Source organism: Hypanus sabinus, chromosome 3 (assembly GCF_030144855.1).
Source record: "Hypanus sabinus isolate sHypSab1 chromosome 3, sHypSab1.hap1, whole genome shotgun sequence".
Taxonomy (NCBI): Eukaryota; Metazoa; Chordata; class Chondrichthyes; order Myliobatiformes; family Dasyatidae; genus Hypanus; species Hypanus sabinus.
This window is the reverse complement of record NC_082708.1, coordinates 144,264,654-144,292,163: the sequence shown is the minus strand read 5'-3', so window position 1 is coordinate 144,292,163 and position 27,510 is coordinate 144,264,654. Positions and strand designations below refer to the sequence as shown.

General features: G+C 39.4%; 2 protein-coding genes across 5 annotated transcripts in view; one reads left to right on the top strand and one right to left on the bottom strand.

Annotated features, from left to right (window-relative positions):
* The window catches only part of hook3 (hook microtubule-tethering protein 3), a 97,735-nt gene extending 94,653 nt beyond the window's left edge, over nucleotides 1-3,082 (top strand). For all 3 annotated transcript variants that reach the window (XM_059965280.1, XM_059965281.1, XM_059965282.1), the window contains one exon: nucleotides 2,873-3,082. In XM_059965280.1, the coding sequence (XP_059821263.1) occupies nucleotides 2,873-2,888 (16 nt within the window). In that variant the 3' untranslated portion in view covers nucleotides 2,889-3,082. The remainder of the gene's footprint in view (nucleotides 1-2,872) is intronic.
* Nucleotides 3,083-5,295: 2,213 nt separating this feature from the next.
* pigg (phosphatidylinositol glycan anchor biosynthesis class G) overlaps nucleotides 5,296-27,510 on the bottom strand; it is a 31,773-nt gene continuing 9,558 nt past the window's right edge. Inside the window, exons 7-13 of one of the 2 annotated variants that reach the window (XM_059965279.1) lie at nucleotides 25,950-26,167; nucleotides 19,398-19,679; nucleotides 18,553-19,001; nucleotides 16,515-16,706; nucleotides 10,529-10,838; nucleotides 7,601-7,764; nucleotides 5,296-6,705 (exon numbers count right to left, since the gene is read on the bottom strand). In XM_059965279.1, coding sequence (XP_059821262.1) covers nucleotides 6,477-6,705; nucleotides 7,601-7,764; nucleotides 10,529-10,838; nucleotides 16,515-16,706; nucleotides 18,553-19,001; nucleotides 19,398-19,679; nucleotides 25,950-26,167 — 1,844 coding nt within the window. In that variant the 3' untranslated portion in view covers nucleotides 5,296-6,476. Of the gene's footprint in view, nucleotides 6,706-7,600; nucleotides 7,765-10,528; nucleotides 10,839-16,514; nucleotides 16,707-18,552; nucleotides 19,002-19,397; nucleotides 19,680-25,949; nucleotides 26,168-27,510 lie in introns of those variants that run through there. The other variant, XR_009511335.1, reaches the window with a different exon arrangement.

The following is a 27,510-nucleotide window of genomic DNA, read 5'->3' as shown; positions in this document are numbered from 1 at the left end:
CTTCCAATTGCTACAGACTCATCCAGTCATTGCCAGGACCATCTGTCATGGCAGAGCCCCAGACCCTTAATCATTGGTCCTAGGTCCTTTGCGCCTTAGCTCCAAAAACTGTGAGAGTTAGATGGGATTCCCTGTTCTCCTGATCTTGTATCGTCCACTAAACTTTGTGGGCAAGTTGATCTGCTGCCGCATACTGGAATCACCCATGTGTTTTATTGAAGTGTATAGAATAATTTCCTTACATATATAGGGATCCATTTTCTGATGTATAAAATTGTCATTTCCAACGGAGTCATAATTAAACCTCATGAAAATCAAATTTGGAGCCTAACCATGCCTTGTTAAGGTTTCCAAATCCATAATACTTTTTTTTGTGACACACAATAGTTTTAAGTTTCTGAATAGCTTTTTCAAAACTGTAGTTCTTGTAGTTCTTCTGCCACCCTAAGTCGATGTACACCCTTTGATTCCCTATCTGTAATTCTGAACACCAATCCCTTCCTATAATTATTAAGCATATACCATGCTGGTCTCCCTTTATTTGGGACAGGGAAGGACTCTCCTTGTCCCATTATCACTAATTTCTAGTCCCTCTTCCTCAATGCATTTTCTCTTTCTTTTGTTCACTAAAGCATCCTGTCAGAATTAAACTCATGAACTCAGTTTCCACAAATCCCACTCTTCCTTTTTTTTACTGGCACTGATGCTTCCTTAACACCATATCTTAGGTGTCTCTTATATTCTTGCTGTTCAAATTTGGTGTCTGTGGCGTTCTTACCAGTCAGATCTAATCATTGATAATTGGTATGTTTCTGGTCGCCATGCTGAAAGCATCAGAATCGCAGAGAGATACTGATCCACTCAGTTAACAGTAGTACAGATCATAGTGTATGGAACAGAAGTAGGGCAGAACTCAGTATTTGCTACTTGCCTGGAAAGCTACGTTACTCTTTGTGATCACTTCTCTGTCGGAGTTTCCCCGGGAGCAGACAGTCACCACAATCCCCTTTGGTCTGCTCCTGCACCAAAACATGTGATCTCAGTGAAACCCCCAAGTTCTGTTGAGCACCCTTTCACTGTGTTTTATAACAAGCAACAATTAACTCAAGGGGAGGCTAGCACTGCACAAGAGCCAGTAATAGCTTCAATAAAACAGACAGCATAGTCACTCCTTTATATGCAAGTGTTATCTACTGTGCATCAGTTCAAGGTTGGGGTGCTTTCTGCTCACCTGCTTAATCAGTGTACATGGCATTCTTCCAGTAACACATCTGCTTGTCTTTCTGCAGTTGGTCATATAATCAAGATCCATCGGCATAATATTGCATGAACACTATTAGCAAACCATTTTGGTACAATACAGGCTCCACTTTGTTACTACAAATAATAATATTTCTACAGTATTCATATCTTTCATATGATAGCAAGTCTGTTAATTCTTCACTTAGCACCTTACCTCAATCTGATACCATACCTTTTTCTAATACTCATTCCTTTTTAGTCAATTTCTTCATAATCTCTTGTTTTGCACTTGTTTCTTATGATTTTGGAAAGCACAGGATCCTTACTGACTCAACTCCTTATTAGGTGGCCTCAAAAGTCAAATTGACGTCATTGTCATTATATTTCAACTAATTTGTACCACCTTCAAAATGGTTCTTCAGATAGTTTCTAACGAATTTATTGGAATACAGTTAATCTTCAAGCCCACTCTGGAGAATATTTTGTTCAGCATATGTTCAAAAATTATTATAGTGAGAGATATTCAAATAGCATTTATTGGTAGATATTTTTGTTTAACATTTAATAGTGATGCTTATTGGAATTCTCATCTTAAACTTTAAAAATCAAAATATATATTGGCTTAATTTTACAAATTATTATCTACTGTGATACCTATAAACAATCTAGAATAGATGTGCAGAATAGGAACTTTGAAAATGTAAATGAGAGAAGCTAATCAACTCAAAGCTATTTTTTCTGGCTCATTACATTGCATTCAAAATAACAGTGGACATAGTATAAAGCCATCTAATTACTGCTCCACATTGTTAGTAATTTGTAGAAAGAGACTAACAATATGTGGTGATTTGGAGAGAAGCTTTAAGATAAAAATTTTACACACTTGTATAATTTCATAATGAAAGTGTCAAATTTATATTAATTTTTTACATATTTAATTAACTAGACTTTTTGAAAGTAGTTTCTTCCACAAAAAGAGATCAAGTCAAAGAAATACTTTTGTAGTTTGTTTTAAGTGAGCAAGTAAGAATTGGGACTCTCATTTTGAAGTAAATGTGGGAAGATTTACTGCTTTACTTCTCCCAGTGATTAAAGGATGTTCAGATATTTGAAACTTTTAAACTTTACATTAAATCATTTTTATTTTACAACTTTTAAATTAAATCACAATTTCTATAAATGATATAAGCTTCAACATTTGCTTTAGTGACTTCACTAACAGAAAATATAAACAATTTGCAATGATATTTTAATATTTACATTATGAAAATACTGCTTGTTCAATAGGTGCATAATTCAAGTTACCTTCTATTAATTATTAGTATTACATACACAATAAAATTTCAATAATAATCCTCTCATTTATCTGATCCTAATTTTTAAACTACTAGCAGTGTCTGTTTAGACACCATATTAATACAAAAGAATATAACAAGCATGATGAGCTGGATAGTGTGCACTACAATAACTTAGTTATTGTAAACATTGTGCAACTATTGTTTGAACCCTTATTCCAGTGCTTAGCAAAATTGATTGTAGTTAATCCTTCCATTTGACATATTGACACTTTTAATGATTGTATTTTTAATTATCTAGTTTGCTTTACTAATGTATTTTCGTTCATTTCCAGTGACGTGATTGCATGATCTGCAGCATGGCTTTCCTGTACTGACTACTCATTTGCATGACTTTTGAGTTTGGATGCATAATTTCTTAATTTGCTGCTGTTTATTTTCTAATCTATCTCTACTATGGATGTAATAGCCCCAGTCCTCCATTATGGACATATTACCAGAAACTGGGAGGCATTATGGCTTCACACACACTGCTGTTTGGAATTTGCTATCAGACTAACAGAGGTTGATGCATGGTGGTCCTTTGTCTCTGATATCAATTGAGTTAGATTTGGATATGCTTTATACAAGTTCAAGTGGGCATAGGTTCATTGTGCACCATATCCATTACTTTGTACTGTATTGGCAATCTCAGCTGCTATAAAAATGTTTTAAATTGATCTATTAGGGTGCTGTTCAGTTGAGCAAACCAGCAGATCTGGGGTGGTTTGATGACTATATTAGCTGTCTAAAACAGAACTAAGATTTTACGAACTCAGAAAGCTATTGCTTACTTAAGCTCAAAAATACTAAACTGTTTCTCTATAATAGATGCACCTCTAGTACCACTTTGTGCTATTTTTCATAACTGTTATTCAGTTGTTAAATAAGCATTATGGATAGTCTACAGCCATTGTTTATTTAGATTTGTAACAAAATTTCAGAGCATTAAGCACCTCTGTTTTTGTACACAAATACCATTTGTCCTAATGCTTTATTATAATAAAGCATTATTACTCTTTGAGTAATGAGTTCCTGTTTACTATCCAATAATTTTCTGCTTTAACTACTTGATTCTGCAAATGGAAAGAAAAGCCACATAGTGCAAATTTTAAAGCTTTGCACAATATAGTATTATAATATTTATTTACCTTTTTGTATTTTGACTTACAGTATTTCAGGACATAACAACTTAATTATTCAGGAAAACCTGTGTTTGTGTCCTATTATCTGTATCATTACAGGTTTCATTATGTATGAATGGTCAATGATCTTTGCATAGATCCCATTGTATAGCTGGCAATCTACAAACTGCTTATAAAATATGTATATACAACAAATTACATCTGAATTACATCTTCAGGAAATATTCACAAAGTGAACTGAACTGTAAGATACAATGAGACTTTCCACAAAACATCTTTGAATGCTTTGTATGTTGCAAAGGATGTACAGTTCCGTATATTGTAAATAAAAATCTGTCAAGATTGTGTTATTTTCTTAATGTTCATTGATAAATCAATACCAAGGAATCCTTGGCAGGGAACATGAGCAACCAGGGGAACATCTTCAGAAGAACAGCACTTCCTAGTAACTCACAACCTTCAATTAGGGATGGGCAACAGTGGAAAAATTGCCTTAAAGATGAAATAAAGTTTCAGATGCAGCATGTTTTGAAATTGGTATGTCATGTCTAGATTCAGATAGTTTATTAACCTAAAGTCATTAGCACCAATAGCAGTATCAATCAAATCAAACAAAGACTTTCAACATGTCACATTTCAGAATCAGGTTTATTGCCACTTGCATAAATTGTGAAGTTTATTTTGTGGCAGTAGTACAGTGCAGGCATAACAAATTAAATTTAAATTTAAAATAACATACTAAGTTTTAGACTTTAATGTTTACTTATGTAGTGGCTGGTTACTACAGTGTGGGAGTTGTTGTTTTTGCAGGCAGAAATCACTACAGGTTTCTTTGTGCTTCAACTCAGGACCTCAAAGTATAGATCAGAGCTTAAAGTAATAACAAGAATAAAGTAAGACTTATGTAAAAGAGTTATCTAGAAGCCCTAATTTCAATTGGAAAGAGACATCACCTATTCTCCATACAAACAAAAAAACAACTTCCCACCTTGATTATACCATGTGTGTCATGGAAAGGCAACATGCATGTACCTTAACATAGGGTTAATTTATGCTGCTAATTTGCCAGCTGTATTAAGTTTGAATGAACTTGTAAACTTCAAATTGTGTCTCATTGGTGAAACTGAGTTTAGTGTTAACTGATCTACGTTTAAGATATTTTATATAACTCTCTACTAATTTGGAAGATCCCCCTTTTTTTAAGAAGGTAGGAAATCAGTCAGAACCAGACCTTCAAAGTTTACTTTTTTGATTACCACTGAAATTATTATACTCCAGGATTCATAAGCCACTACTTACCTTGCCTTAGAACAGATCTTGTCAATTGTTTTCCAAAGTTTAATTTGTAATCTTTCAGCTTTCAATTAAAAGCAATATCTTTGTTGGCTCCAATGCAGATGCTGTTGAATTCTCTTTATGAGCCAACTTATGAAAACGAACAGATTGGCAAGGCATCTGTCTTAATATGCCTGTTTTACTGAAAATGGCTAAACAAACTATCTCATTGCTGCACATTACAGTTCAGATTAGTAGCATTAACTGCAGGCATGTAATTAAAACACAAACAGCAAGTCTTCTGAAAAATAAGTCATTTTATTCCCTTGCTTTGAAAAATAAATCAACTGGTTTTGCTGTCATTATCAACTAAAAGATTCAAGGAACATATAATTAAATTGTTATTTTTTATAAATAACCACCAAATCAATTCCCAACAATAGTCTGAACAAAGTATTTGAAAAGAATATCTAAAATTCTCTATTTAAAAAAAAACTTAATCACAGACAACAGGTCAATGTAGTTCGTGCTAGTTTCAGCACCTGGAAAATGTAACCCATCCTACCATTAACAAATTTACAGAAAGCATTTATAGATCTCATGAGTCCATTCAAGATGTTTACAATGGGTTTGGAAACATTACAGGATCGTTTTTGTTTTTTCTGGTTTCTACCAATTGTTCACCTCAGTCTGGTGGGATTAACTGCGCTGTGCTCTCTCAATTATAGTCATTGTTAAGTGAAAAGTAAACAGAGGCAATAGGGGCCCATCAAAATAATAATGAATTTCAAATTTCATCAAATGATTCTGAAACTGATTAAACTGATTTAAAAAAAGAAATATTTGAGAAAAATTAAAATGTCTAGTAAGTCTACTAGAAGCGACACAAATTTTGGTAATTTCAAATTAAGAGAAAAATTACAGAATGCTTAGTATGTATAATTCTCTGCAACAAATTGTCAGAGCAAAATTCATCATTTTAACTTATTTTTGAACGAGGAAGATTCAAACAGAATGGAATGAAACTTGGTAGCTCACTTAGAAAACAACATTCAAAGGGATTCAATTTAAGTATTTTAGCAAAGAAGCATCTACAAGTATGAAACCAACTTTTGATGGTAGCATGAATGGTCATCTGGTAATCAGCAGTCCATTCACTAACAATATTTTCTAGAATCAAGGGGTCTCAGAATAGTGGGACATCCATTTAGAGCAGAGATGAGGAGGAATTTCTTTAGCCTGATGGTAATGTATCTGTGGAATTCATTCCCACATTTGGTTGTGGAGGCTAGGTCAGTGGGTATACTTAAAGTAGAAGTTAATAAGTCCTTGATTAGTCAGGGCATCAAAGGTTACAGTAGAAGAGTTCTCCTGTGATACAGATTTTATTTGCATAACATCAGTTCAATAATTTTCCTCTACAACAATTGTTACATTAGTTTTCCCAAAAAAGAAAAACAAATTCAGTGCAATACCATTTTTATGAAAGTGTTTTCAACATTCTTTTCTGATCCATTGCAGTGAACATGACACAAGCTGCTCCTGTTACAAGTGTATGCATACCTTCGTAGAGCAACTTTGGAGAGAAAACACTCCAGATAAATAGATGGTAACGTAGAGAGGTAATTAGAATAATATAAACTGCTGCTGGAATTGTCCGTAACAAAATAAAACAGTAACAGCTGTGTCCCACTGAAGCAGAAGAATATCTGCCAGAAAAGAAAGAGTGTGAGAGTATGTTCAACATGAAACAGAACTAAAGCAATTTTCAAGTAGAACAGTTACTGAAAAATAAACTTCTTGGCATCCTTAATAAAATCAATGAAAACTGTACCTTGCTTTATAATAAGTACTTGTTTTCCTTTACTTGCAAAAACTTAAATTGCAACAGAAAAAACACTCAAACTCTGATCCTAAATACCAAAAGATTTAGATAACAAATAGATTGAAATTTTCTTTTCATAATGATACACCCTCAACTTATTCCACATGTGAATATTATGGATATTAAGAGAGCTGAGGCAGTGGGAAAGCCAAAATGGATGGAACTTTTATGAATGAGCAACCATTTACAATGAAACTGAAGCCACTGACTGAGGATGGTTCTCAGTGAATTCTAGCAAGGACATTAATGAAGAGGGTCTAACTATAATCAGTATGTCCTTAGCCAGTGGAAGGATTTCTCCTTTAATAAGATGTTATTCACTAACTGATAATCAACAATGAAGATGTTTCTCAAGGAGATGATGAATACCATCTATACATAGCAAATATCCTCTCTCACAATTGAATTGACGGAATTTTTCATTTAGTTTTTTTTAAAGAACAGAATAATGTTGGTACCGAATCATTTAAAATGCACCATAGATGCATTTTAAAGGAAAAATAGCACCAATAAAGACAATTTTAGTACACAAAATAACTTTTCATAAAGACATTTGAGTTTAACCAACTTCAAAATGGTTAATATAACTACTATAACATCCAAGAGTAAATTATTAGATTTTGACATCTGTAAAGTTACTATTGACAAGTAAAAGCTAAGTAAATGGGGCAAGTTATACTTATTTCTCATCATTGGAAGAAAACCTATTAAGTCATTACCTGCTTCTTTCTGAGCTCATGTAACAGGTTAGGTGCACAGCCCACAGCAGAGGGCCTATATAAGTGGCAAATGTTGTGAGGAGGATTGCTGGTAGCTCAACATAGTCCTCAAAGCCCACAAAACCAGCTGATATATCCACAGTTGCAATGCTATTTGAATTTCCCTGCAGAGAATTAACATTTTCATCTTAACAAATATGATTTAAGTCTCAACTTCCATATAAAACCATGCCTTTTGTACCCATTCTGTACCATATTGAAATAGTATTCTTAGCTACATACTTTCAAAACAAAAGAGCAGTAAGGACAAAGGCAAGTCAATTCAAAATTCAATAGAAATAAACAAGAATTATTACTAAAATATAAACAAAAAAAAACAAATTTGTAGCATTAATTTTACAATAAGGAAAACCAAAAGGCAAATTCATAGACTTTTAACGCACTAAAATATGAGCTAATCACAGCATTAACTAAGTGTAACATGCAGAGATGCCATGCACAGTTAATATATTTTTAAAATATGCCACATTTGAAATTCAGTGTTTTGATTTCATCCTGGTACAATAAATGGAAGATTTTTATATATTAATATGTATAATATCAAACAAACTGAAAATCATTGGCAGATCAGACTAGAAAAATCTAGGATATAGATCAGCAATAAACTGAAGCTTTGTGGGGGGGGGGAGTAGACAGCTGCTAGATAAATCTATTTTATATTGACTATTTTATAACAAAGGAATTGGTATTGCATACTGGAAAAGAACATTAAGTCAACATTGAAAGTCATTGCAGTTGAGAATTGGTTTATTTCTCTCCCCCCCCCCCCCCAACATGTACCAAGATACAGTGAAAAGGATTATTTTGCATGCCAGACATATATCATTCCAGACCTAAGAACACTGAAGTAGTTGCAATAAATTTACAAAAGAATGCAGCATTCTGGGAACGAACAAAAGCTTCATGTATTGAATGGATGCAATCCTGGAACTCACTTGGTATCTTTGGACAAGTTTATTTCATAATTTTCAGTAAATCAATTAAACCACGAAAGTGAACTCTGATAATATGGCAATTTCTTTTTCCCCAGGGTGGGAGAATCAAGAACTGGAGGGCATAGTTTAAGGTGAGAAGGGAGAGATATAATAAGAACCTCATGAGCAACTTTTTCCATCCACGGGGGTGGTCTATATATGGACTAAGCTGCCAATGGAAGTGGTGAGGCAGATAAAGTATATTAAAAACATTTAAAAGACATTTGGATAAGTGCATGGAGGGGAAAGGTTTAGAGTGGACCAAACACAATCAAATGAGATTTGCTTTGATGGGCACACTGCCTGCATGGACACGTTGGGCTAAAGAACTTGCTTTTGTGCTGACTTTATTTGGGCCTTTGGTGGAGCAGGGCTAGCAGATTTTCCACACTATTGGATGTTATTTCTATTAATAACATAGAACACTTAGTTAATATTAAGTTTTATAATAAATTTTCCAATAAACTATTTAAGTTTAAAAACAGTGCAGGAACCTGGATGTCAGTGATTGGGAATGGAACATGGGAAATACTACCTGGTGAGCCAGATACCACCATCAGATAATGGCATTATTATAATTTCACTGTGATAAATAACCAGAACAGTACAGAGAGAGCAGAAAGCATGAAAAATGTCATTCCTAGAATCTGAACACTTTTTAATGCGGTATACAGGAAGTCTGAAAATCCTGTTGCAGTTAACAAATTGTCCTGAACAACTTCCTCCCAAAGATATCCAATCAATATTAAATTAAATTATAAACAAGAGATTCTACAAATGCTGGAAATGTAGATGGAGTGGAAGTGCTTGACAAAGCAGTCTCCCAATCTGCAATGGGTCTCACCGATGTAGAAGAGGCTGCATCAGGGATCCTAACACCAAACTAATCTTTCCCTCACCGCACCTCCCCCCCACCCCCCACTGCTTTCCATTCATGTACCCTCTAACCTGATGGCATGAGCATTGACTTATCCACATCTGGTAATTTTTCCTCCTCCCTCTCTCTTCTTTCATTCACAACTCTAGCTCCCTTATTACCTTTTCTTACATATCACCTCCACTGCAGTCCCTCCTCCTTTCATTTCACCCGTGGTCCACTCGCCCCTCCTATCTGATTCCTTCTTCCTCAACCCTTTACGTTTTCTTCCTGTCACCTTCCAGCTTCTCACTTCATCCACCCTGCCCCACCCAGCTGGCTTCACCTCTCAACTTCTAGCTGTACTCCTTCCCCTCCCTTCACCTTCTTATACTGGCATTTCCTCCCTTCCTTTCTAGTCCTGATGGAAGAGTCTTGGCCTGAAAGGTCGACTGTTCATTCGTTTCCATAGATGCTGCCTGACCTACTGAGTTCCTCCAGCATTTTGTACAGGTTACTTAATACTAAATTATCTTATTTTCTCCAAGTTAAGATATTCAGCTGGACTTGAATGTTTACTAATTTAAAAAATATTACAAAACATAAATGATGGTTCATTAAAGTTCAAGACTCATTTTCACAACAATATTATTATTGACAAGACAACTGGGTAAAATGTAATGGCTTTCCTCAGCTTCACAGGACCCCATCAGGATTTTGACTGGCATGTTCTCACTATGGATCAGCACTGTGGAGTGTACAAGTCCCCCACAAAGCCCTACATTAATAATTTTCATGTATAAACAATCTTCAAAATATAATTTCAGATCTGCTCAGCTCATGGAACAGGGAGAAGTACTTTTAGTAAAATTAATTCCACATTAGCAGCAGAATGAAATAATTTCATGACTGACAATAATTACAAAATGTTATGTGAATTTTGCGTTTAAAGCCCTAATGTTCATGTCATCAAACTGAACTAAAAGAAAGCACAAAGGCTCAGTTCATTTTCCGCTCATTAGATAATTAAAAAGGTACCTGAAAATAAAAGGAGGCCTGGCCAAACCAGTAATATATGATGGTAATTTGTGCTGCATCATAACCCAATGTCCTCCAGATAAATCTGGTCAAAATCATTTGAACTGTAAGGACGAACAATAAGACCGGCAAGTTGTGAGGACGAAGAAGTAATGCAGCCAAGAGTACGAGCCCATTGTAGATTTCCCAGAGACCCCGACTGTTCGAGACTGTATCAGAAGAAACAACTCCAGATTTCAAAAGGTCTTTAACTCCCGTGAAAAGTATGCCAAGGATAAATACATAAACAAAACGTGCTTCAATAATTCCCCTAACAAAAAAAAACAAATAAAACAGTTATATTTACAGAAGATACAAATAAAGTTATACTTAGAATCTATACACTATAGGAGTGCCATACTACATCTTTACATAATTTTATAATAAGAATGTGTCAAAGATAGGAATCCCTGATCATTAACAATCCATCAATGCTGATAGTGTGTTTTTAACAATCCTGTGGATAGCCAACACAAGCTGGTAAATTGGTATATTCAAATGAACTGAAGACTTGAAAAATTTCCATATAGATCCTTTCATTACTTCAGTACAATGAGGTAGTATAAGTGAAAAGCAGTAACATAATGTAGAATATAGTGCTGTAGTTACAAAGTGCAGTTGAAAGAAATGCCCTGGCTCACTCAACCTGTCTTCATAAAACATGCACTCTAATCCAGGCGGCATCCTGGTAAATCTACGTGTCACCCTCTCCAAAACTCCCACAACCTTCCAATAATGAGGAGACCAGAACTGAACACAACAGTCTAATCAGAGTTTTATACAGGTGCAACATTACCTCATGGCTCTTGAACTCAATCTCCCAACTAATGAAGACCAACACACCATAAGCCTTCTTAACCACCCTACCAACTTGCACGGCAACTTTGAGGGATTTATGGAAGTGGACCTCCACATCCCTCTGGTCCTCCACACTGCTAAGAATCCTGCCATTTGCACTGTACTCTGCTTTTGAGCTCAACCTTCCAAAGTGTATCTCTTCACATTCTTCTGGGTTGAACTCCACCTGCCACTTCTCAGCCCAGCTCTACATTCTATCAATATCCCATTGTAACCAACGACAACATTCTACACTATCCACAACACTATCAGCTTTAATGTCATTGGCAAATTTAATAACCTACTTATCCACATCCTTATCCATGTCATTTATAAAAATCACAAACAGTACAGGTTCCAGAACAGATCTCTGTGGAACACCACCGGTCACTAACCAGCAGGCAGAATACACTCCATCTACTGCCATCATCCGCCTTCTGTGGGCAAGATAATTCTGAAACCCACAGCCAGGGTTCTTCTAGAATCCATACCTCCTAATTTATTGAATGAGTCTATCACAGGGAACCTTGTCAAACTTCTATCAAAATCTATATACACAACATCTACTGCTCTACCTTTATTAATTTGTTTTGTCACTTCATTGAAGAATTCAATCTGGCTTGTGAGACATAACCTGTCCCTTGCAAAGGATTGCATTCTATTCCTAATCAGATTCTGCTTTTCCAGGTCCTTGTAAATCCTGTCTCTAGGAATCCCTTCCAATGCCCACTATTGATGAAAGACTTGCTGGTCTATAATTCCCAGGATTATCCCTTTTACTTTTCCTGAACAACTAAATTACATTTGCCACCTTCCAATCTTATGGTACTACTCCTGTGCCAATGAGGAAATAAAGGTCATTGCCAAAGGCGTAGCAATCTTCCCTCACTTCCTACAGTAATCTGGGATACAACACATCTGGCCCCTGGGACATATCTATTCTAATGTTTTTCAAAGGTTCCAGCACATTGTCCTAACATCTACATGTCCAGCATATTAGATTGTTCTACGCCATCTTCACAATTGTCAAGGTCCTCTTACTGGTGAATACTGAAACAAAGTATTCATTAATGAATTCCCAAACCTTCAACTCCAGGCATGTTTCCTCTTTTATTCCCGATTGGCCCTAACTTCATCCCCCTGTCCTTTACGTATGTGTAGAACATCTTGGGGCTTTCCTTAATCCTACCTGTCAAAGCCTTCTACTGTCTCCTTCTAGCTCTATGTCCCTTCTTAAGGTCTTTCCTGGCTACCTTATAATTCTTGAGAGCCTTGTCTGATCCTTGCTACATGAACCTTCCTCTTGATTAGACATTTCCTCTTTTATTCCTGATTGGTCGTAACTTCACCCTCCTTGTAAACTATGGCTCCTTTCCCTACCTCAATGGGACAAACTTCTCCAGAACACTGTGAAAGTGCTCCCAAAACAACCAATACATTATCAGTGAATTTCCTGAGCACCTGTTACCAATTTATGCTTCCAGATTCATGCCAAATAGCATCATAATTATTATCCTCCAATTAAATACTTTTCCATACCATCCATTCCTATCTTTGTCCAAAGCCATGGTAAAGGTTAGGGAGTTGTGGTCACCGTCTCCAAAATGCTTTCACAATGAGAGATCCAACACCTGATAAGCTTCACTGCCTGGTACTAGATCCAGTACGGCCTCTCCTTTCTAGTTGGCCTGTCCACAAATTCTATCAGGAATCCTCCCTGAACTCACCTAACAAATTCTGCCCCATCTAAACATTTTGCACTATGGAGGTGCCAATCAATATTAGGGAAGTAGAAGTTACCCATGACATAACCCTTTCAAAATCTGCTTCCTGATCTGCACCTCAGTATCTTTGCTGCTATTGCCGGATCTATAGAATACTCCCAGTACAATGGTTGCTCCATTCCTGTTTTTGGATTCCGCCCACACCCTTACAGGAGACGTTTTCTCCATGATGTTCTCCCTTGATACTATCACTGAATTGCAATGCCAATCTCCTACCTTTTTTTACCATCTTCCCATCCATTTTTGAAACACCTAAATCCTGGAACATCCAGTAGTCATTTCTGCCCTTGTGACAACCAAATTTCTGTAATGACCAAAACACCATTGTTCCATTTACTGATCCATGCTTTTAAGTTTACCACCTTTGTTACTGAGACTTCCCTCATTAAAAATACACATTTCAACCCATTCAGCAGACTGCATTTAAGCCCTAACCACTGCCCTTCCTCACAGTCTGTCTACACACTGCATCTACCTTTACACCAACTGGTCCATCCACTGACCTATCACTCTGGTTCCCATCCCCACAAACCTAGTTTAAATCCTCCCCAATAGCTCTAGCAAACCTGCCAGCAAGGATATTGGTCCTCCTCAAGTTCAGGTGTAACCCGTCCCTTTAGTACAGGCCATAACTATATGAAAAATCCCAATGAATAGACACAGAATTGATCCTAATGATTCTGGCACCAATTCTTCAGCCACATATTTAAATGCCATATCTTCTTATTCTTATCCTCACCAACATGTGGCACAGGTAGCAATCCAGAGATTATTCCTGAAATCTTGCCTTTTAGTTTCCTATCTAGCTGCCTATATACGCTCTTCAGGATTTCATCCTTATTCCTACAAATGTTGTTGGTACTGATGTGTACCATGACATACTAGCTGATTATCCTCCCCTTTAAGAATGCTATGTGCCATATCTGAGAGAGTTCTGATCCTGGTACCTGTGAGGCAACATATTATCTGGCAAGGTCTTTCATGTACACAGAATCTTTTGTCTGTTCCCCAATTACTGAATCTCCTACCATTCCGCTCTTCTCTTCTTCCCCCTTCCTGTCTGAGTCACAGAGCCAAAGTGAATGCCAGAGATCTGGTTGTTGCTCTCCCAACCCCAACAGTACTGTATACAAAACTGTATACTTGTTATGTAGGGGAATGACCACAAAGGTACTCAGTCTGCCGTTTCTCTTTCCCTTTCCTGACAGTCACCCAGCTATCTGCCTCCTGCAAAATTGTTGTGACTACCTCCATGTTATCCCTTTTCACTTCATTCTCCCAAATGAACTATAGGTCATCCAGTTCCAATTCTAGTTCCCCAACAGTCTGTAAGGAGCTGCACCTAGATACAATTCTTGCAGATGTAGTAATCAGGGACACTGGATCTCCCACATCTTGCAAGAGGAGCACACCACTGCCCTAGGATCCATTCTCACTGACTTGCCAGGCACTAATTTACAGAAACTTGACAGAAGCTCCTTGAGCCAAAAAGCCTTACACTAACTCTTGTCTCACTCACACTATGGCTATTCTCCTGTTGACTCTTTCTAACTTACCAATTGCCTAATAATCCAAATGATCTCAAACTCAGCAGAAGGCCCTGACAGGCCCCCATTGCTTTTTTAAAATTATTTCATTTATTCTAATGCCCTAAAACTCAACCTAGCTTGCTTTGTATTTTATGACACTTTCCATCCATTTATATATTTTGCTCTACATTTTTGGACAGAAGCAAGATTTTTAAACTGTGTAATAGTGTTGCAATTAACAAATTGTGTATGCTGCTATGTGCTACAAAGCAGTTTTAAATGAAGGACAGCCGAATAATTGAAAATTCTGCCCTACAAAGGGATTTTAAGCAGATAAATCACTTCTGTATGTTCAGATAACCATTGACTCTTATTACAGCATATGAGAAGCAAGAAGTTCTCTTATGTTATTATTCCCACAACTAACTTCTGAATATTCAGTTTCACCACCTCTCACTTCACATAAAACAATCCTCCACAACTACGTCACTGTCATGTGCTACTCCAGGGGATGGATGAGTCCTGGGATGGATGAGTCCTGGGCTGGATGTCCTGCTCACTTAAGGAAGGTGAAGTTTCTCCCATAGTGTCTCCTTTCCATGCGTAGTGATTACCACAGGGCGACTGTTTGGCTTACCACGTAGGAGGTCCCCTACACTACTGTGCCCACAGCAACACCTTCACTTGGCATCCCTGTTCTTACTGAGTTTGTCATGGTGTGACTGAGTGTCCAGTGGTATAACTGAGCAGGCAGGCTGGGTTCATTAGCCTTGGTTGGCAGCCAGCCTAGGAGAAGGACAAGTCTGATTCATTAATTTTGCCAGCTAGAATGTCTAGGTGAAGGAGAACTCCAATAGTCAACCTACATCCTCGTCGTCACAATCGTCACAGCTCACTGGGCCATCATGGAATGTTCTCGCTTTAAAGAGTGGAATTGGTCTGTGCGCACCAATCTTCATAAACCAATGCAACATAGCAGAAAGAAAAGTCCTACAGTGAAAGGGTACCCTCCAGATCTTTGCAAGCAAATCACTTCACCTGTATCAATCTCCATTTTTAAGGAGCATTAACTTACTGTACATCCCCTGAAAATCTGTCTTTCTTAAACGCTCAGACCATTATTGCTCACAATCTGATTTCAAATTGTCGTATTTTTTAAAAACTGTTTTTGAGAGTTCCATAAAGACTGATGCAAGCATCCTCAGAAGCAATGGTCTGTGTGCTTCCTGTACAATATTTAAACCTACTCTCCTAAAATGATACAGCTCCATAACTGGATTATTTTTAAAATGGTCATCACATTTATTCATGTAACCAAGGGTTGCCTAGGTAACTAACTTCCAACCAAGAATTTAGAATTTCTATAAATCAACATTATGCCAACCTATGAAACACTATCTCCAAGGGTTGGAGATTTTACAGATCTTACAGATCTGGAGAAAAAAAATTACTATAAAATTCAATGGCCTCATTGCCTCTTTGTTCTTGAATTGCATATAAGATTATATGCCATGACACTTCTATAAAATTATTTTATGGCTACACACAATGCTGGCCAATATACAAAAGAAATGAGTACAAAACTAATTTTGGAGTGGAATATTGACTCATTATGCAGATTACATATTTTCAATATCCTGGTAATTCTACAATCTGGGGACAAAAAAATCTCTCCATTATGAAAGATACTACTTCATGTTCTATTTTATGACTGTACATGTTATTATTTTAAGATCATTAAATTAGCACACTGTACTCAACCAATACATAATAAATACTTACTGCCAAAGTACTTACTTCGAAATATCATATTTATCTGGCTTCCATGGAAAAACAACATTTCCAATTGCTGCACGAAAGCAATAGATTCCCAACAGCCCCAGCGCCAGTGCTGCTTTGGAAACAAAGGAGCATGTCCTCTGAACCAAAATGAAGATCAGTAATAGGGAAATTGCTGTCAATATGGAGAGTTCAATTCTATGATTGGAGCTGGAAAAGAAACACAAATTAAAAAGTGAACACCTGTAAAGTATGTATTTGGAATTAAGTGCTCATTATTTCTATAATGGTTTGAATATTATTATTGACTGAGCTTCTAACTTTCAAGTACTGCAAGATTTCTGAAGGCCAAATCTTTGATTAAACAAATGTGCATGATAGCTGTCTCATATTGGTCAAATTTACAAGTGGAAAATTAAATCTCTACTGAACTACTTAATGGCAGTCAATGTTACAGTTTTAATCTTCCCTCTAAATTGCGTGTTCTTATAAAATATTTATGTTTACCATGAATAAGCAAACCCCTACAAAATGGGAAATGTAACTTTATTATATTAGACTTTGAAACTATCATATAGATTTACTTTCCCATCTCCAGCTTATCACATTTCTCTAGAATATTTGGCATCAAATTGTAAGACATTTGAGTCTAGATTCTGTGGTAAAAATGACATTGAGGCTATCAGCTTTCATGGTTAATAATATGTAAAGTGAACAGCAGCTCCCAGCGATCACATGTATTTATTAAAATAATCAGAAAGCTGTTGTCAGATTTGTCCAGCTTCTCTGGAAATTCTGTAGTAAGATGCTTCAGTGAGAAACGTAGAACTGAAACATATAAAAGGGCCTGAAGCTGCAGTACACCTGATGCAAAACACAGTTGAGGCATGGTCATTACAGTATTATCAATTATATGGTGCGGAAAATCTTAAATCAGTCCGAAGCATAACGTGACACTGGAAAACACAGATTGTCCTCTTATTCCTTCGCAGCTTAATTACTAATTTTCTTAAAGTTTTAAAAGCTCTGTTTCAATTATTGTTTTTCTTTGCTCTTCACCACGTCATTTTGCCAAAGCTATTGACAGATGGGCCATGTGGCAGTATGCACATACTGCAGCATTGGTGTAACATTCAGACATTATCACACTTAATATGAACAGGATGCCATCCTCTAATCATTATAGCTTAACAATAATGAACAAGAATTCAAAACCCAAAGAAACTGCCTGACCACCTCCACTTGGGAGTAAATAACACAAAGGTACTGATGTAAAGGTTTTCTTAAGGATCAACCAATGTTCAACATGTGAAATAAGGTGAAAAGTGATGGCATTCAATACAAATCTTTGAATTGTGGATGAGCTACAGTCAAACTGGACTGCATGCAATTCTGAATATTCACAGAACAATGACAGAATTATTGTGCTTCTAATTTACTTATATTTTCAATTCAGATATTCAATGTGGATTAGCCAAAATGTACCTAAACCAGAAAGGAGCAGTCGTGTTGAACGAGACATGTTATAAATGGCATGACAAAGTCGATTAAATATTAAAGAATGCAGATGGATTACAAGACAAATATAAAGTACAGTATGCTGCAAAAAGATAAAGGCACTAAGACACTGGAATGGCAACGGATGAGATTTATAGTAGCTTAAAGTGTAGAACAAAAAGAACACAAGTACAATGGAAGCAGTTTAGAACAGATGGCAGCCAAAAGTTTTAGATATACATGTTGAGAAGTTGTGCTTATTCTGTACTTGCTAAATGAGGGTTTCTTCAAAGAACCACTAAAAGATGTATCAAAACATATTCAGGGCTATAGAACTGATTCTGCTGGACATATGTTGAAATAAACACCAATATAGAATAATTGGCCGAACAACTTAATTCATTGCAGTAATTAATACAAAGTTTAATCATTTTTCCAGCACTGAGCAGCCATGCACCAAAAGTTTTAGCTATAGCCATTCTGATACGTTGGACCATTAATCATTAATCAAAATATTTATAAAAATTGATTAAGAATCAAATATTTTACACGTATCTACCTTGTCAGCCAGTGGCCAAAGTCAGGCTTCTGCGCATACTTGATTCCCGTCTGATTCAAACCACGGAGCACCCGGCAAAACACAAGAATAATCCAAGGGCTTGATAAAACCAACCATTTTTCATAATTTTTACCCGATTGTCTACAATCTTTTGATTTATCATCTTCTGGGTTTAGATAAGACACTTCAAATAAACCGTGAATTGCAGTCTGTTGTTCATCATCTTCTGGACTCCATTTTTTGGCTTTACCTTTAGGGTCAATAGCAGCAAAATATTTCCGGCAGGCATCTTGAAAGAACACCAATAAAAGTGTGTTGACTAAAAAGATCCATGTTTGATGCTCTTCTTCTATAAAACTGCTGGAACCCATACTCAGAGTGTGTCCAAAAGTCCCAAGCAATAGAACCAGATTCAGCTCTGACCAGCTAGAACAATCTGCAGCACAACTCTATTCGAGAAAGAAAACTCTCTAGTTAGTTGGAATGTGCTTATTGCATATTAATGCAACAATTACAAATTGTAACAAGATTTGTAATCTGTTTACGGTGTTAAAGCTCTAATACAACTTTAAGAAAAAAATAGGAATAAATCAAGAACAACCAGACAAGTTCAATCAGGAGTGACAAGTTAACTCTTTTTCCAAACTGCCCATTTCAGAATGGTCAAATTACACATTTAATAAAGTCAAAATCTTCCCATAAGATTTCTTTCCAATAGTTAGGTTTGAAATGACCCAGTCACAAACATTCCCGTATGCAAGCACAAAACTGGAGTCTGCCACAAGTCTAAACTAAAACTTAATTCCAAAACAATAACTAGAAATAACAGACAAAGCAATCCTTACCTTACGTTGAGGTTTTCCATGACCAAAACGCTTCCAAAGCGTTGAAAAAAGCACACACTGCAATGCAGATATCAGTACTATCACTATTGCAACCAAGAGCCAGGACAAATTACAGAAGTAGCAGGATGCTGTAGTTGATGTACACACAACAACGTGAATAGCTGCAAACATCAGACACAGCAGGTAGAATAGGAGGGAGTAGAACGGTGATGACACAGGTACTTCAAATTCAGCAGTGCTGCCCAATGCTTCTGGAATACTTACTAACAGAAGGAAAATAACCTAAAACAGAATATATACATCAGAGGCTCTTAGATTTCCAGTAAAGATGAATGAATGAATGAAAGAAATTAATTTATTTCAGTCAGTACAAACATAACAAAAAGCATCATTTACAACGATGATTTCTTAATGATGATTTCATAGGACAAAATTACAACAAAATCATTGATATTCTTTAAAACAGGCCGAAAGAGTGCAGCTGAAGCTACAGCTTATTACGCCTACCCCTCTTACTTATACAACAACATATTTGGCGTCAATCATCACATCAAAAACTAAATAAAGATAAATAAATTACTATCATATATTAATCTTGCTATGTTGCTAGGTTCCATCTTGTGGCTGAGGTTCAACTACAGGTCTGAGAGGAATTAGTGCTATACCAACTAAGAAAGTGAAAAGGAAAAATTTTAGGATTTTAACCAAGTGTGATGAAGAACAGGATGTCTGTTCCAGATAGTGCTATGGAGAGAGATGATAGTATTCCCATTAACTGTTCTTCCAAGAGCAGTAAGGTAATAGTTCTGCATCATACACTTATTCACACAAGTGCCATTGAACTCAAATAACCACATAAAGGCAAAACCTTGAACTTCTTGGTGTCCCTTTAGCAGTGGATCTCCAACTGGACTCCTTTTAATTAAGTTTTGGTGCTTTTCTTTTAACAAAGAATGCAGCTTTTTAAAATGATATTCAATTAAATATTTGATTTTTCTATTTTATTTGATGCTTCTGCATGTTTCCAAAGTCAAAGTCTGGGGGCTGCTTCTCCTGTTTTATAGCAGAGGCTCATTCTGGCTTGCCTGTAGGTCAACATTACATTGTACTACTGTTTGTTGCCATGTGGGATAGCCACTTTGAATCAGGAAGTCTTTATACTGCAAGCCAATACCTACAGATCAGCAGTGAACATAAAAGCAGCATAATGCCAAAAATAAAGCTTTGGCCAATTAGATCTCTTGTCAACAATGACCTGTAGGATGTCAAAAGTCTCTAGACTTACTGATTATCCTAGTCAGCAGCATGACACAGATATCACTTTATCAAATCTTAGGTCAGCTGAAGAACTACTTCAGCTTTTATGCTGTTCCATACACATTATGACTTCCTAACTAATTCAATGAATAAAAATAGCTAAACCATATAACAATTACAACACGGAAACAGGCCATCTCGGCCCTTCTAGTCCGTGCTGACGCTTACATTCACCTAGTCCCACTGGCCCGCACTCAGCCCATAACCCTCCATTCCTTTCCTGTCCATATACCTATCCAGTTTTGCTTTAAATGACAATACCAAACCTGCCTCTACCACTTCTACAGGAAGCTCATTCCACACAGCTACCACTCTCTGAGTAAAGAAATTCCCCCTTGTGTTACTCTTAAACTTCTGCCCCCTAACTCTCAACTCCTCGTTTGAATCTCCCTTACTCAATGGAAAAAGCCTATCCATGTCAACTCGATCTACCCCCTCGTTATTTTAAATACCTCTATCAAGTCCCCCCTCAACCTTCTACGCTCCAAAGAATAAAGACCTAACTTGTTCAGCCTTTCCCTGTAACTTAGGTGCTGAAACCCAGGTAACATTCCAGTAAACTCCCCAATTCCTCATCTCCTCTGGGTTCTTTTGCTACTAAATTTATCGTAGGGGTTAAAAATATTCTTGCCAGAGACAACAAATCTTTTCTTTCAAAAAGGCATAATTATGATTACATCTCCTCTTAACCTTTTCTGTACCAAGGAGGACAATCTAAATTTACATAGTCATGGTAGTGTGGCAACCCACTTTCTGCGCAGGCGAACCGGCTCACAAGTAGCCCGCGTGCAGGGAGACTTTGGTAATGCACCTCTGATGTCATTTCCACCCGGAGAAAGAGGGAACTAGGGATTAAAAGTCAGCGCCGCGAAGTTTGAATAAACTAGTCTCGAAATGACTTACCGACTGCGTGTCATTGTCTCTAGCTCTGTATGTAGTACATTGCTACACTGGTGACCCCGACGGTCCAAACGGGATTTGGATCAAAGATGACCGACTCTTCATCTGTTCACGCAATTTTGCTAAAACTACCGACTTTCTGGACGCTGCTACCATGCATGTGGTTTAGCCAAGCAGAAGCCCAGTTCCAGATTCGGCAGATACCTTCTGATTCCACGCGTTACTATTACGTGGTGAGCGCCCTTGACCAGGAGACAGCCACCCAGGTTGTGGATTTCATACAGTCGCCCCTGGAAGAAGGCAAATATGAAGCATTCAAAGTGCTGCTCATTGGGACCTTTGCCCTCTCACGGCGTGAGCAGGGTGCCCGCCTGCTGCTCCTGGACGGTTTGGGAGACAGGCCGCCGTCAGCATTAATGAACGAGATGCTGGCCCTGGCTGACGGACACAAGCCTTGCCTCATGTTTGAGCAAGCGTTCCTGGAGCAACTGCCTGAGGACATACATCTGCTGCTAGCTGATGCAGATTTCAGTGACCCCCGGAAGGTGGCGGCCTGGGCAGATGTACTGTGGAAAGCCAAGAGGGAGAGCGTTGCGTCCGTCAGTCAGATTACCAGGCCACGTGCCCAACAGCAGACCGGACCAGGCCCGGCAAGGGGACCCACAGCACAGAGGCAGGAGTGAGGAGGCCAGTGAACAGTGGTGTTTCTATCACCAGTGGTGGGGCACAGAAGCCTGCCGTTGTTGCCCGCTCTGCAAGGGCCAGGGCCAGGTGCTGCTAATGGCTATGGCAGCTGGCCACCAGGACAGCCTCTTGTACGTCTGGGACAAACAGTCGGGACGCCACTTCTTGGTCAACACCGGAGCAGAAATCAGCATCTTACCCCCGATGGGGTACGACACCCGCAACAGGAAGCCAGGACCCACTCTGAGGGCCACAAACGGTAGCATGATACGGACCTACGGCACCCGCACAGTGCAGCTGCAGTTTGGCGTCAGCTGGTTCACGTTGGCCGCCGTGGCCCAACCACTCCTGCGGGTGGACTTCTTGCGAGCTCACAGCCTGCTGGTTGGCTTGCAAGGGAAAAGACTGGTACATGCTGAGACTTTCCAGACGTTCTCCCTGGGTGAAGCCAGGTTGCAGGCCCCACATCTGGACTCCATCACACTGTCAGACAACAAATTCACCAGAATCCTGGCAGACTTTCCAACGATTCTGGCACCGCAGTTCACGGCAGCCATGCCCAGACACGGAGTACAGCACCACATCCCAACCCAGGGACCACCCCTTCACGCCCATGCACGAAGGCTTCCCCGGAAAAGCTCCGTCTGGTGAAGGAGGAGATCAAGAGGATGGAGGAATTGAGGATCTTATGGAGGTCCGACAGCCCATGGGCTTCTCCCCTGCACATGGTGCCCAAAGCAGCCGGGGGTTGGAGACCATGCAGCGACTACTGCAGACTGAACGAGGCTACAACTCCAGACTGCTACCCTGTACCGCACATACAGGACTTTGCAGCAAACCTGCATGGGGCAAGAATCTTTTCTAAGGTAGACCTCGTCTGGGGATACCATCAAATCCCGGTACACCCTGAAGACATCCCCAAAACAGCACTCATCACTCCGTTCGGCCTATTTGAGTTCCTCCGAATGCCATTCGGTCTGAAGAATGCCACACAAACATTCCAGCAGCTAATGGATGCGGTGGGCCGTGACCAGGACTTTGCGTTCATCTATTTGGACGACATCCTCATAGCCAGCAGTAGTTGTCAGGAGCATCTGTCCCACCTCCGCCAGCTCCTACCTGAGTGATTTCGGCCTCATGATCAACCCAGCCAAATGTCAGTTCAGTCTCGATACCATCAACTTCCTGGGCCACAGGATTACCAAAGACGGGGCAACACCTCTGCCCGCTAAGGTAGACGTGATCCGCCACTTTGCCCGGCCCAACACAAAGGCCTGCAGGAGTTCGTTGGTATGGTGAACTTCTACCACCGTTTCCTCCCTTCAGCAGCTCATATCATGCGTCCTTTGTACACCCTGATTTTAGGTAAAGGCAAGGACATTACTTGAGACAATGAGGTCACGGCCGCTTTCATTAAAGCCAAGGAAGCCTTGGCAGAAGCCGTGATGCTGGTGCACCCCAGAACGGACATTCCGACCGCCCTCACAGTGAACGCATCCGACACAGCAGTCGGTGAGGTGCTGGAGCAACTCATCGAGGGGCGCTGGCAACCCCTGGCATTCTTCAGCAAGCACCTACGACCACCCGAACTCAAGTACAGTGCCTTCGACCGGGAGCTGTTGGCACTGTATCCGGCAATCCGGCATTTCAGGTACTTCTTAGAAGGTGGCCATTCACCTCGTTCACGGACCACAAACCGTTGACCTTTGCGTTCACGAAGGTGTCCGATCCCTGGTCGGCTCGCCAGCAACGACATCTGTCCTACATATCTGAGTACACGACGGACATTCAGCATGTCTGGGGAAAGGACAACGTCGTGGCAGACGCACTCTCCAGACCAGCTATCCAGGCCCTGTCCCTGGGGGTGGACTATGCAGCACTGGCGGAGACGCAGCTTCAGACGACGCGATGCCCAGCTACAGGACTGCAGTCTCGGGTTTGCAGCTGCAAGACTTTCTCGTAGGCCCAGGTGAGAGGACCCTCCTGTGCGACGCGGCTACCGGCCAACCTCGCCCCATCGTCCCGGCAGCCTAGAGGCGGCGAGTTTTTGATTCCATACACAGTTTGGCGAACCCATCTATCAGGACAACCGTCTGGCTGGTGTCCAGCAAGTTCGCGTGGCACGGACTTCGCAAGCAGGTCAGTGAATGGGCCAGAAAGTGTGCACAGTGCCAAACAGCCAAGGTGCAGCGGCACACTAAAGCCCCGCTGCAGCAGTTTGAACCCACCTGCAGGAGGTTCGACCACATTCATGTGAATATCATGGGGCCCCTACCGGTGTCAAAAGGAGCGCAGTACCTCCTAACTATGGTAGACCGGTTCACGAGGTGGCCAGAGGCGGTCCCGCTCACCGACACATCTGCCGATTCCTGCACCCGAGCACTGATTGCAACCTGGGTAGCACACTTCGGGGTACTGGCCCACGTTACCTCTGACAGAGGCACCCAGTTCACCTCCAGCCTGTGGTCGGCCTGATGGGAATGCAGCTACATCACACTACTGCCTACCACCCACAGTTGAATGGACCAGTGGAACGCTTCCACCGTCACTTGAAGTCGGCTCTCATGGCCCGCCTGAGAGGACCTAACTGGGTGGACGAGCTTCCCTGGGTCCTGCTTGGACTTCACACAGCACCCAAAGAGGATCTGCACACCTCGTCGGCCGAGTTGGTGCATGGCGCGCCCCTGGTCGTCCCAGGAGAGTTCATACCAGCCCCAAGGGGGCAAGAGGAAGAACCCACAGCAGTCCTGGACAGACTACACAAAAGGCTCAGCATCCTGGCCCCCGTGCCGACTTCACAGCACGGACAGACCCCGACCTGCATACCCAAAGACCTGCAGAACTGTAAGTTTGTGTTTGTACAAAGGGATGCACACTGAGCACCGCTACAGCAGCCATACGAGGGGTCATTCAAGGTGCTCAGGAACAACGGGTCCACGTACGTTCTGGACATTGGGGGGGGAAAGAGGAGGTTTTCACGGTGGACCGACTCAAAACAGCCCATGTGGACTTGGCGCAGCCAGTCGAGGTTCAGACACCACGGCACAGAGGCAGACGGCCAAACAAGCCTGATCCAGACTGTGGACATGGGGGGGGGGGGTGTATCGCCGGTTCGGGGCGGGGGGTTATGTGGCGACCCACTTTCTGCACAGGCGAACTGGCTCACAAATAGCTAGTGCGTGGGGGGAAACTTTGGTAATGCACTTCTGATGTCATTTCCGCCCGGAGAGGGCGGGAACTAGGGATTAAAAGCCAGCGCCGCGTTGTTTGAATAAACTAGTCTCGAAACAACTTACCGACTGCGTGTCTTTGTCTCTAGCTCTATATGTAGTACATCGCTACAGCAGTTTTAAAATAAATCTCTTCTCTTTAATAATGCTTGCATTCTGTAAACATGTACAGTTTACCATTGTTAAAGAAAGGGCCACAGAAATGTCTTAGACCTGTCATTTGCACAAGCACAAGGCCTAACCTATTTTGGAGGTGCATTGTGGTCACAGATAGAGCAGCCTTTACTAAAATGGCAGATGCTGTACTTGCCTCAGCCAATCCAAATTGCAATCCACCATCTACTCTACAAAAAACTGTAAAAAAAAATATGGAATAGTGAGGAGAGGAAAGGAGAAGTGAATAATATGCAATTGACCCTACCTCTACCACAATGATTGTTCCTACAATCATTGAGTACATATCATACTGTGCCACAACCTTGGAAAGCGAGGAGCTCATGAACTTCAGTGCATCCAAATACTGCCTCAACACTTTTTTCCCTACGTTTGCTAGAGTCTCTGAAGTGTTACCTTCCAAATAAAGTTTGATCCAGGAACCATGAGATTTTAGTGCTATTTGAAATAGTTTGTACCCAGCATCTGCAAAAAGATCAAATCAAAACACTGTTTAGGGTGAGGAAATTTGCCATCGTAAAAATATTCAATAACCTCAGATTCCTGTAACTTAGTTACGGTGAAATGAATCCTGTAAAACAGCTTTTTTGGGGGAGAATTGAGAATTTGCAAGAGGAAACTTTCAAAACAAGCTTTGTGACAGATCATATAAACTTTGTTATAGCTCAAATCCAAAATACACCCTAATAATAGTCCAGGATAATCTAAGTAATATTTTTTCTTCCTGCTCATCAACTAACATTTCCTTCTGCATCACCTATTTAAAAAATTCTAAGTTACAGTAAAATTCATTGATATTTATTCTGAAAAAATTATATAAACACAGTATTGCTTCAAATTATTATTTTTCTTTTAAAAAACACAAATCCTTTCTGTACAATTTATCTTCTAACAAGATTACACTGACATTTCTAAATGTTCTTTAAGTTAACATCAAATTATGGATGCCAAGAAGTTATTCATAATGTTGATTAGATTAGCTGAATTTAACCAAAATAGAATTTACCTTCCTTTCTAGAACACAGGCACAACGGCAACCACTCCCTCAACCTTGACAGCATAAACAAAAATAGTGAAGCATTTGCCCCACCCTTGCCTTTGTTTTAACAACTTGGATTTGCACATGTCAGTACCTAGCCACTCGTTACTAAAAAAACTATTATATGGCTTCTTGCTATTTACATAGCAAAAAGAGATCAGGGATATTTTAAATGAGCATTACCTGATGAAACCGTATATCAAGCCACAAAGGGAGATATTAGGACAATATCCAAAAGCTTGGTCAAAGAAACAGGTTTAGTGTATCAGCTTAAAATAGGAAAGTTTGAGGCTTCATGAGGGAATTCATCTTTTTCCCAAAACGGTTACTTTTAAAACAAAATGAAGAAAATCATGGATGCTTGAGGGGAGATTTGGAAGAATGTCAATATCAAGAATTTTAAGATTATGGGTACGGGAACTAAGATAGGAATAGGAAGCTAAATGAAGTATTAAAAATCACAGATGAATATATTAAAAGCACTCGCAGACAGTCAATTCTACGGAAGAATGATAGTAGAATAAGACTGAATTAGTTGAAGCAGAGGCCCAAACAATAAATATTTTTGCAAACCTTGTTGAAAGTACAAATGAACAGGATTTTGTATGCAATTAAACATGAATAAACCCTTAAAAACCTTTGGGGTTTATCACATGCTAAGAGTAGGAAGTAGTGTCATTCTTCATTCATTAAAATTCTTACAGTAGATTCATGCATACCCAAGGTATCTCAAAACTAACTAGCAGTCAGAAAAATATGCTTACTACTT